The sequence below is a fragment of the Anneissia japonica genome, unplaced genomic scaffold (assembly GCF_011630105.1).
Source record: "Anneissia japonica isolate Jap-2015-1 unplaced genomic scaffold, ASM1163010v1 scaffold288214_len167563_cov143, whole genome shotgun sequence".
Taxonomy (NCBI): domain Eukaryota; kingdom Metazoa; phylum Echinodermata; class Crinoidea; order Comatulida; family Comatulidae; genus Anneissia; species Anneissia japonica.
Window position 1 is genome coordinate 10123 of NW_022702782.1, and position 11469 is coordinate 21591.

Below are 11469 nucleotides of genomic sequence, written 5' to 3' on the forward strand. Positions count from 1 at the left end.
CTCATTTTTACAATGCGAGAACTCTATCTTGTATTTCTAGTATCTTTGGTCTGATGAAATGAATTGCATGATTGAATCGCTGATTCTCAGAAAACAATTCTAGAAATATTTCGAACGCGTCTGCGTTCTTCATCTACTTTCGAAAAGGAATGTATTAGCGCACAAAATATTTGTAATTTTTATTTGTATATTCTTGAAAAGTCAATGAATACCTAATCCTTAACCTGTGTTAATCAATACGCCTATATATCGCACAATAAATACAATACAATTGCCTTTATGTACTTCATATGAACAAAAAGAAAAATAACCATGAAATATCCTGAAGTTACAAGGAAAAAACTGTCATATATCACGTTAACTTTATAAATTAAAAAGGCAGGAAAATTTGGAATGATGAATCTAAAAACTGTATGATACTTTACTGATTCATTTAGCTGTGGCTAAATCAATGACTTAAAAAAAGATATTCCCTTCACACAGTCAGAATACTGCATTCTGATTGGCTAGTCATACACACAATGCCACAGCTTGTCCCATGCTTCCTTTTGCTGTGGCTTTATTGTCAAAAAGTGGACATACTTCCTATTTATGATATTAATATCTCAATAAATATATGGTTTCTAAAATATATTTTTTGTTTGAAATGTGCAGAATGGTCCCCGGAATCACGTACAACCAATAACTAATTTTTTTTAAATTGTCCCATACTTCCCTTTGCCTTGGTAGGGCACCTACTACACTGGGGCCGCTTGAATCTGCTACTGAAATACTCCTCATAAAGCTTTTAAAATTATCCTGGTAGTCATAATTGTGGAAAAGGCTGTATAATTATTGTTTAATAACGGCTATATAAAATATGAAATTTTTTTCTCTTGAAATTAGGTAAAACAGGAACCTATGTATGCAGATAATATTAAACACTGTTCATAATAATATACAAACGGAATAAATCGTTTATAGTAGAAATTGTGCACTTTTGAGTTTGTAAAAATATTGGCCTAATAATTTTAACAACTTAAAGTACATTGTTTTCACAATAAATTTAGCCTCTGATAGCCTTTTCCGTGGCATACATAAAATCGATGTAGTGATTAATGAGATGGCTACGAAATGTAGATACCATTGCTTTTTTACTCAGTTTTGGTTCGGAAATACATACCGCACTTTGAAAAATGAACAGACAAAATTCACGACAGTCATGCGTAATTGTTATTCTTTCCATTCGCTTTGAAAAGTGGGTTTTTAATTATAAAAGATTGGTGAAAAGTGGGAGGGGGAGGATAATTGATATGATTCCCCTTTGAAATATAGGGACGTGCCCCCCACTCCCCCACCGATCGACACCCATGGTCAAATTATCCCCGGCCTTCTCTCTTATTCTTAAAAAAATCTCATTTGGGAGGGTGAACACGTGCTCAACCCTTCCTCCAGCTCGGTCCTACGAGCCCAAGTCTCCCTGCCGGACAGCTCATCCCCCTACCCCAGAAAATAGCGAGCTTTCGCAAATACAGCACGGACCTCCTCTAGGACTAAAATCAATGAACTCTGACTGTCCTTGATACTCGTCTGCGGTCTGGTCATTTCAAGAACGAACGGTAGTGCGTGCCGTCGTTAAGCTAACACACGCCCTCTCTTTTAGGTATCCTAAAGAGTGCGTGCTTTTTGGCTGCTTTGTATCTCTAAAGGGTGCTGATTGGCTGCTGGATCTAGTCAGTAATTTCAGTATTTCAGTATTTATTGAACTCACTTTTATCAGTGGCACACACCTAGCAAGGTCCATACAATATACAAAAAAATTAGTCGTCCGTGATCCTCCACGGTCGATAAATTGGGCAAAAACAGTTCGTGACTCATGCGAAAGCTCACTAATATATCCTAGAGCAACCACTGCATAGAGGCCTAGGCACGTATAATTATTTTTTACAATATTACATTATAATGTGCTGTATTACATTGCATGAATATAAAAGCTATAAATCCAGACTTTTATTTATTCATTGCTCATCAGATTTTATAAATATAAGTAGGCGGGGCCCTTATAGGTCGGGGCTCGTGGAGGTCAGGTCGGTGAACCTGCTGCACCTGGGGTAGTTTACGCCACTGGTTGTGAAAATATAAAATAATGTGACTTTAACATAATGTGTTCTCAGTATCATTTACCTACATTTTTTTCCCCAAATATTTGTTTTTCTCTTTCGTGGGTGCATCCCACCTTTTTTATTCCACTGGGCATTGGTTTATTAAACAATATCGGGTAGGGAGGCTATTAACACAGAGTTTACATTGATTATACCATATTTATTTATTTATTTAAATACCACCACGTTTGTTCAATAAAAAAACGCCAAAGATTAATAAAAACATTTAAACATATACAAACGCACCTCTGTCGAGGGTACGGCCGTGCTTAAATGTCAATAGACATTTCCGGAGTGTCAATCAAACTTCACAACTGACTAATCAGAACAACACTAGGAATACGCACGCGTCTTACAAACACACGTGTTGTCCCACAAACGCACGTGTTCGCGTATGTTTTAACACTGCCGTCTTGTGGGGCCTTAGCAACAAAATCCAAGGGGTGGAGCTTAGCGGAAAGGTCCATTGTAGATTTCAACTTATGAAGGTCAATCTTTGACCATTTTTTGCTTTATGATCATTGAGAGCTTTACAAGTTAACAACAGATTTTGAATTCAATGCTGTAGTAAACTGGAAGCCAGCGGAGATCTTTTAAAACAGTGATGTGATCAGACTTCCTCTCCTTAACAATGATTCTGGCAGCTGCAGTTTGTGCTTTTTGATGACGTAAAATCAATGTATCAGGTAGTCCATGCAGCAGGGCATTGGAACAAGTATTTCACATGATGGCCTAGGCTGTGATAAATGCTTCCTGATTTCACCAATGTTTCGAAGGAAAAGGAAAACTGAATGAGACTAAGCCTATTCGTGACATGTTGTTGGTGAATAAGTGAAGTACCAAAAAGTACACCAAGATTCCTGGCTGATGTTACAGGCTGAATGAGACAGGAACCTATGTTTACACCCTCAACTATTAATGATGAACAATAAAATTTTGACTGAAAAATTACAACATCCGTACTGAGTTTATAACAGCAAAAAAATCGGAGCGACAGAAAGTATATATATTTGAGTGTCATTGGCATACTGATGAATATTGAGATTATGACGCCTTATTAATTATTATTATTAGTGTATATGTAAATTATGGTTACATATAAAATATAACTATTATTAAGGGGACACCTTTCGGAACAAAAATTATCCCCTTAATTGGGGTGTCCCCTAAATCGTGGTGGACTTAAAAAATCAGTGAATAACGACACAACGAAATTGTATTTTAGATTTTGTTGGATTTAGATGACAAAAGCCACACTCGACGTTACGATAGTACTTCAATATGATGGTAAAGAAGCCTTAGCATTATCACATACTGTATTTCATAATTAATACAAACAACTTACACACTGTTATCAAAATAATAATAATATTACTTAGAAAATAAAGCACTACAGAAAATATTTTATGTATCTTAGTTTTACTAATTAATTAACAAAATACTTTTCAAAAGGAAGTGGAAAAAGGGCCGTTAAACGGAAACGATGATGAAACACTTAAACTGACTTGCAGTTAATTATAATGAATGTAAATACGAAAAAAAAAACTGACACCGTTTTAATATTTATTATATATGGAAATTAACCATAAACTGTCTTCTTATTTGCAATAAGGAATAATACTCATTTTTTGAATGTCGATAATCGACCTAACTCTTGATTTAACAATTCTTGGGTTTTCTTTGCGTTTTCTTTCTGTCCGGATTTCTCATAAGCCAGCCAAAGATTTTCCAAGGATTCAACAACACCTCTATTTTGGGGTTGCTGTGCTAAGACTTTCTTTCTGACAACATAAGCTTCCTTAAACCTGTCTGAAGCTTGCAGAATCTTCCCTGCCTTCAATAGTGTTTCTCCTAACTGATGTAGCGTACCGGCTGTAGATGTGTGCACCTCACCAAGTATTTTTTTCCGAAGATCTAATGCTATAGTGAAACTATTCTCTGAGTTTTCATAATCCTCCATCATTGCATACACTTTCCCTCTGTTGTTGTGTATAAGGGATGTATCGTGATGATGCAGACCAAGTTTGTATTGCATCGTGTAGGCCTCATCAAGCATTTCTAGTGCCTGGTCATGGTCGCCACTCTTTGCATACTCCATGGCTACGTTGTTTAATGAGATGACCTTATCACGTGATGGTTCCTTGTTAAAATGTTGTTTTGTACGTAGAGACATTCTGTAAAATCAAATGAACATTATTTTAATTGACTGTGGCTTACTAGAATCATTCGAAGCGATAATAACTCCCTCCATACCCTACCTGAGATTTTTTATTCTGTGATATATGGCCCAGGCTCTAGCACTGCCCCTTAGTTTAGTCCCCTCCACCTTTCTCGGACATGCTGCACCCTCTGTCGACACATTTGTAGACCCTGCACCCATGAATGAGTTTTCTCACCTAAAATACTTGGAAGCTTGAGATTCACAGCCTCCAACCTGCAAGTAATACAGCCCATAATTGTTGTAAGTTTCTGCAATCACCGGATGCTCACCAAAAAGCTGTTTACGGATACACAGACTGGACTTATGACATGGTTCAGCTTTGTCTAATTCCCCTTAAAAACACAACCAAGATAAATTTTATAATAATAGAAAGTGATTCCCATAAAGATTTATTGTTGTAATAGTGCATCCAGCAATACAGTAATATACGTAATAGGCCTCCTTCATTTGTCATTCAAATACATTTTGTATTTCTGCGTCTGTTTTTGAACATGTTAACAAGATCCGTTGTCTTGTTAATACCACCCCGCTACCCCGACCCTTAAAATTTGTCGCTAGTTTGCTTGCTTTTCATTTTTTTTCTCTTTAGGTTTTTAATCTTATATTAGGTAAGGTTATATTGTCATGTGCACTTGTGTATTATTGTTCTTTTATTTTTGTATTTTACAATTTTTCTTTTTATTTTAGAGCCCTTAGGAAGTTGCCAGCCCAGGAATTTGCCTTTTTTTTTGTCAATGCTACTTTACATAAATTGATACTTTGTTACCTAACGTAGTTTTATTATTTTGCCTTATATTTTCAAAATATTAAGCAATGTTGATATTGTTAAATTTATGTTATTTTAAACCAGACCCTGATGGGGACCACAGTTCCTATTAACATGCTATCATTAATATTTGTATTGTTTTAATACATTTCAATTTCTTTAAAGTTTTCATTCTGAGGAGGGGTTCCAGTTATAATGCCATTCTGCACCCCCAAACAGTGGTGGCACCAGCGGGGATTCCACTGGCATCCAACGCCATGACGAGGTCGTCGGTATCAAAAAGGGGAAAAAATGATCACAATAGCGGCTGTTTGGCACCCCACAAAGTTCCACATCCTCGAGCAGTAGGGGTGCCAGGTCTAATTTAAGACATACAATGCGAAGTCAAATAAAAATATTAACACTATCAGAGGTTCTAGTCATCTTCATAATCTTAACTACAAAGCCCCTTGGTTAAGACTCTTCCCCACCCCCCACTTCGGACACAGAGGACCCCTCTTCGGAAAATGTAACCACAGCTGTCCCATAGAACCAAGGATGTTCTAGTCCCGTTTCATAATTCGGATCAAAATAAACACACTCGTCTGAGCAAAGCCACACTGACATACCATCTGCAGCTCTTATTTTATAACTTAACCTGGGCACTCACTGATTCGTACGACGGTCGTACAACCAGTCCAACTCCGCTCCCTACGAGCGATAGACGACGCAACGCCGTTTGCCGATACCAGTCTGAACGGATCGTCATTAAAAACGATCCGTTGTGCATTCTTCATTGAATCGCGCGTCGGCCGACGACCGTCGTGCGCAATGATTGCCTGGCGTAAGTTTAACAGGCAGTGAATAAAAATGAATTTTGTAATTGATATTTACACAGTGTTAAATTCTCACATTATTTTTTTTTTGGCAGTTTTTTTGAGAATTATCTACAAAAGAAATTTCCATCTACTGAAAGATCAGCCTATCACCGACCGAAACTGCACTGCCGACGACAGTGACAAGCTGCCGACTGGCACCATGTGAATGATTTTGTAAACATCAGAAACATAAATAAAACACGAAATAGCACCGGTCTCACTCTAAAACCCAGGATTTATTAACTGTAAAATCCCAATTCATCGAGAAAATAACAGTAGAAGTAGGCCTAAACTAAACATCCTCATGGTTACGTTGTTTACACCGGATGGCCAGAAATGGCCCATTCGTCGTGCAGAATCACCCAAGTGGAAATTTCCCCTTTGGTAGTAGGCCTATTGCATGCGCGAGACACTAAACACGAGAGCGAGACAAGGCCAGATGTCCAACTGATCGAAAGAAATGACACGCAATCGAATCATATTCACAAAAGAAAGCAACGCTTTGCTAAAATAATAGCTCAATTATCACTAAAGCCAAAGACATGTTTTTACCATGGGGATATTTGTAAGCCTGTCGGCTATAATAACAATTCTCGGCTATTTCTCAGCAGCATCAGTAGTGATCAGTATGCAGGGTGTGTCTAATATCGTAGGAACCTACTTGTGAGAACGTTTCTCACAGATTCATTGTTACTAGGCAACTTGCAGTACTGGCAACTTGGTACTACTGTATGATGCCTATTTCAAGCAGTTTATTTCCATTCATGAGATTACACATCACTGAATTAATTTTATTTTCTTGTTAAATTGAACATTTTGATAAATATTTTCCAATACAGAAAATAAAAATAAATATAGAAAGTGCCATGCTCTTACCATTCCCTTTACCACAATACCCGTTTCATGAGGAACCACACTTTGCACTGACCTTAACTGTCAATTAATCAAACTCAATATCAAAAGAGAGAGTTGAATTGGTAATTAGTTTTCCAGCAAGTTGTCAAGGCATACATATGGTATGGTATAGTATATCTGACCTTGCATGGGTAATAAATTACAGAAGGAGCTATGATTATAATCCAATTACCTACTACTGTTTTGGCTAAGCTTCCAGAGATAAGATATGTCAATTTTTGATATAGTCCCTAGAGTTGTATACATCACATTTTAGACAGTTAGCTGACACCGAATATCCATTAACATTGCATTGTCTTACCATACAGTATGTAGTTTTTCAGGATTTGAGGCTATTTTCCATATTTAGTTATGACTTTTATTTGTCAAAATAAAAAAAAAAACCAATAGATAGGGCACCTTAATATCCAGCTTAGCTAGGGTAAAAAAATCATAACGAACAGGTTTCTGGAAAATATTTTTTTCCTGTTTACAACCTTTTTAAACGTAGCATAACACACACAATTGATTGACTTTTCTTAGGTTAAATAAATTTTACTATATCCAGGCCTTCATTTTACAAGCTCCTCAATGTTTCATGAAGGCTTTTCATTTTTTAATCCATATTAAAAGTGTGTTTAATTTATTTGATAATAAATAATAATTGAATAAAAAACTGAATAGAATTAAACATAAGTCAATGGGCGCAAAAAATAGGTAAGACAAAATGCATCTTGTCCACAAGGATATTTGTGCAACTCACCAATGAAGGTATAAACCACTTCCAGTCTTGCCATGGTTGATCCACCGTGCTTGTTCACCTTCAGTTGAAGTCGGTCCTGCATTCTGGAGGCCTTCTCGAGATTTCTGAGAAAAAGGAATTTGTCATTTGAAACTACCAAGACTTTGAATAAAAATATCATCATGCACCTTTGTTGATTGTTTTTATATACTGTAGCTATATGGAAACTCATTTCCATCCGGGGCTGGGGGTACGTACACACTTCCAGTCTACGCCCATGACTGTATTCAAATATTCAAAAGTACATACTTAATTGCATCTCTTTCTTTAGCCTGCATATGTAAGTTCCACCCAATGCACGTGTATAGCCTTGCCAATGCCTCACTAACTCCAAGTTGTTTCAGTTGAGACTTTGCTTTCCGAAACTGCAATTGAGCTGGTATAAGACACCCTACAATGAAACAACATTGCCTCACAACACTACAAAAAGGGGGTAGAAATTTATCAGTTTGGAACTCACCCCTTGGGCACTCAAGGAATAAATTTAATTGATAATGAAATAATAGACAAAGATCATGAGGACCACGGCCATTCTGCTTTGATCTACTATAAGTTTAGGTTAGGATCTTATGCATTACAAAGTTAGGTAAGTCACAAGCGGACTATAAAATGGTTAAAAAATATAATGGCCTATTCAATAAATTTAAATAACCCTGTCTAATTATTAAAAAATAGAATAAATTTAAATAACCCTGTCTAATTATTAAAAAATAGAAGTTTAGTGACAATGAAGAAGAAAACGAAGAAGGAAAAGAATAATAATAAATAAAGATAAGAATAAGATGATGATGATGATGATATGAAAACATCTATTATAATATTTAGAAAACTTACCTTTTATATTTTGAAGAGCTGTCCCATAATGCATTAACATCATACCCTGTTCATATGGTGTTCCCTGTATCTTGCTTGAATTAACACATGCCTCATAGAACTTAACTGCAGAATGCTTCGGTAAAACATTAATCAACAGGTAGTCAGCTTCACACGCAAGCTGGATGTACCTTTTGTACCGGGTTTTGTCAGAACAGTTTGCTGCTTCAATCAATAGCTTGTCGATGTTCTGTATTTCTTGAGCAAAAAGTGGAAAGATCTTTTCCGGGTTTTTATCCACCTCCGGTGTTAGACTACGGACAATATCAGCAAAGAATTCACAGAAACGTTCTCGGGTCATAGAAGTATCTCGTAAATGAGCTAAGTGTTTGTTAACACATGTTTGTATGAAACAATGAAAGTAGAACCGGTCTTGCTCTCCGTCAATTTCAATGAGTGATCGTCTATAAATTGGCAAAATGGCAATCTGTTTAACACGAGCATCGCTACTTTCCCCAAGCAAGTGCCTTGCAGCTTTGGTGCCAAATCTTCCAGGAAAATATGCTAATGTTGCTAAGTGACTCTTGTTGGAATGTGATAGGTTTTCAACAACTGACATTACACGGCATTGAGATTCTTCATCATGTGTTGTCACATGCCTTGGCAAATTGGTCCTATAACTGTAAGTACTTAAGAAAGAATTAAGAAGTCCAGGAATGCCAGCACACATCCCAACAACTTCCTCTAAGGAATCGCGAGACATTCCATTTAGAGACTTTAAGATAATACTTTTACAAGCTTTTTCAGAAAGTTGTTGCAATTCCAGTTTTAAAAACTGGCACTTGTAAAAACGGAACCGGAATGTAGAAGTGATAATAACCATGATGTTTCTTGATCCTGCAAGTAGTTTACACGTCTCAAGAAATTCAGTCTGTACGTCACCTGAGGTATAATCCCCGCAGAAATACTCGGCATTCTCAAAAACAAAGACAAACTTATTATTTACATGTCCAAGTAATTCTTTGATAGTATTTGTGTCTAGCTTGTGACGTTTATCTAGTTCTATTGCTTTCAAAAGGACATCTTTGATGAAATCTTTTGTTGACTGCATATTGCTCTGATCACTCAAACTGATAATGTAGGTTGTGCCAGGCAGTGAAGCAGCCACAAATCTTGCTAACGTTCTCTTTCCAATTATAGGTGGTCCACTTATCTGGATGATGCCAATTCTCCTCTCACAAACCTGCTCGAGTATTATAGACTTCTCGTGTTTTCGTCCCAAAATCTGACAGTCTTGTAGAGTTTCTTTGTGCTCCATTGCGGTCTAATTATACTACAATACAATTTTCTGAAAATGTCATCAGTAGTATCTTTGTCCAACACTCATGTGTCCTGTAGAGCCAGCCAATTGTCTATAAGAAATGATGACCCAAGTCTGTATTAAAACATGTATTTACAACATCCCCTTAACTAGGCCTAACCACAATACTCTATGGGCAATTTTATAAACTTATAAGTGCTTTTCAGACACTTTGTGAACTTTCTATATTTTCATACTAAAGCTTGCAAATTATTTTTTTAATGTGAGCATTACATCTTTTTAAATAATAAACTTTTTATTATTTGTGCATTTATTGAATACTTTTTTCATATCATTATTATTATTCACAATTATTATCATTTAAAAAAATAAAATTGGGACATCAGATTGTGACATATACGGCCAGAAAATACTTAAAACATTCTAAAATCTGCATCTTCTTCAATCCATCGGCCAAACAAGGTCTAGCATTATAGGTCTCAGGTGGCAAGCCATCAATCAAGTCTGCAGGCCTGAATTTGGCACTCGGTCGATACATGTAATATGGTCAATGTGTTATGGGTTATGCGCCCGGAAGGTGAAATACACGACAGACAGACAGGCATACACACACACACACACACACGCACACACAGACAAGCGCACGCTATTGGAATACCCTTGCCTTCTCCATTGTAGGCGCGAAGGCTACAAGGTTAATTGCTGTACCTTCGCCTCCTCCCTTGGAGGCGTGAGGGTAAAAATCATAGTAATTTTAGTACTTAACTTGATTACGGTTTATTCACTAAATAAGGCGTCTTATTTTAAATGATTAACACAATTACATAATAAAGTTTTGCAATTAGAATGTAAAGAAAAAATTATAATACTGTCCTGTAATAATTATAGACAGGTCCCAGCCAAGGATAAACTGCCATTTTTTCCGGTCAAGGTTTTCTCAGCGGTTTTATCATCCTGACCCCATACTATTTGAAATAAGCTTGGGAGCCACCCAAATTTTTGCCTCAAATCCAAGATGGCCACCAATATTCAAAATGGCCGCCAAAATTACTATTAGAGTTATACAACATATTTATTCGGTGTTTTCAACTTTTTTGAAGTGGAATTGTCACCTCAGACATAAGCCTTTCAAGATCAATCAAGGACAACCAAAAATTTTGCCTCAAATCTAAGATGGCCGATAAAATTCAAAATGGCTGCCAAATATCACAATTATTAGAAAAATGTAGCATATTATTCGGTTATGTCAATGTTTTTTCAGTTGATTTGTCACCTGGTACATAAACCTTAAAAAATCAATCGAGGGCCACCCAAAAATTGGCCTCAAATCAAATATATTTTGGATTTAGGTGGCCATCTTGGATTTGAGGCAACATTCTTGGTGGCCATTAATAGATCTTGGAAGGCTTAGGTCTGAGTTGACAATTCCACTTTGAAAAAATTGACAACACCGAATAAATATGTTGTATATCTCTATATTATAGTAATTTTGGCGGCCATTTTGAATTTTGGCGGCCATCTTGGAGTTGAGGCTAAAATTTGGGTGGCCCCCAAGCTTATTTCAAATAGTATGGGGTCAGGATGATGAAACCGCTGAGAAAACCTTGACCGGAAAAAATGGCAGTTTATCCTTGGCTGGGACCTGTCTATATAC

General features: G+C 36.6%; 1 protein-coding gene across 2 annotated transcripts in view; it reads right to left on the reverse strand.

Annotated features, from left to right (window-relative positions):
* Positions 1 to 3727: 3727 nt before the first annotated feature.
* The window catches only part of LOC117104020, an 11449-nt gene continuing 3707 nt past the window's right edge, over positions 3728 to 11469 (reverse strand). For both annotated transcript variants that reach the window (XM_033244669.1, XM_033244668.1), the window contains exons 2-6: positions 8516 to 9906; positions 7931 to 8072; positions 7643 to 7746; positions 4538 to 4694; positions 3728 to 4315 (exon numbers count right to left, since the gene is read on the reverse strand). In XM_033244669.1, coding sequence (XP_033100560.1) covers positions 3763 to 4315; positions 4538 to 4694; positions 7643 to 7746; positions 7931 to 8072; positions 8516 to 9812 — 2253 coding nt within the window. In that variant the 5' untranslated portion in view covers positions 9813 to 9906 and the 3' untranslated portion in view covers positions 3728 to 3762. The remainder of the gene's footprint in view (positions 4316 to 4537; positions 4695 to 7642; positions 7747 to 7930; positions 8073 to 8515; positions 9907 to 11469) is intronic.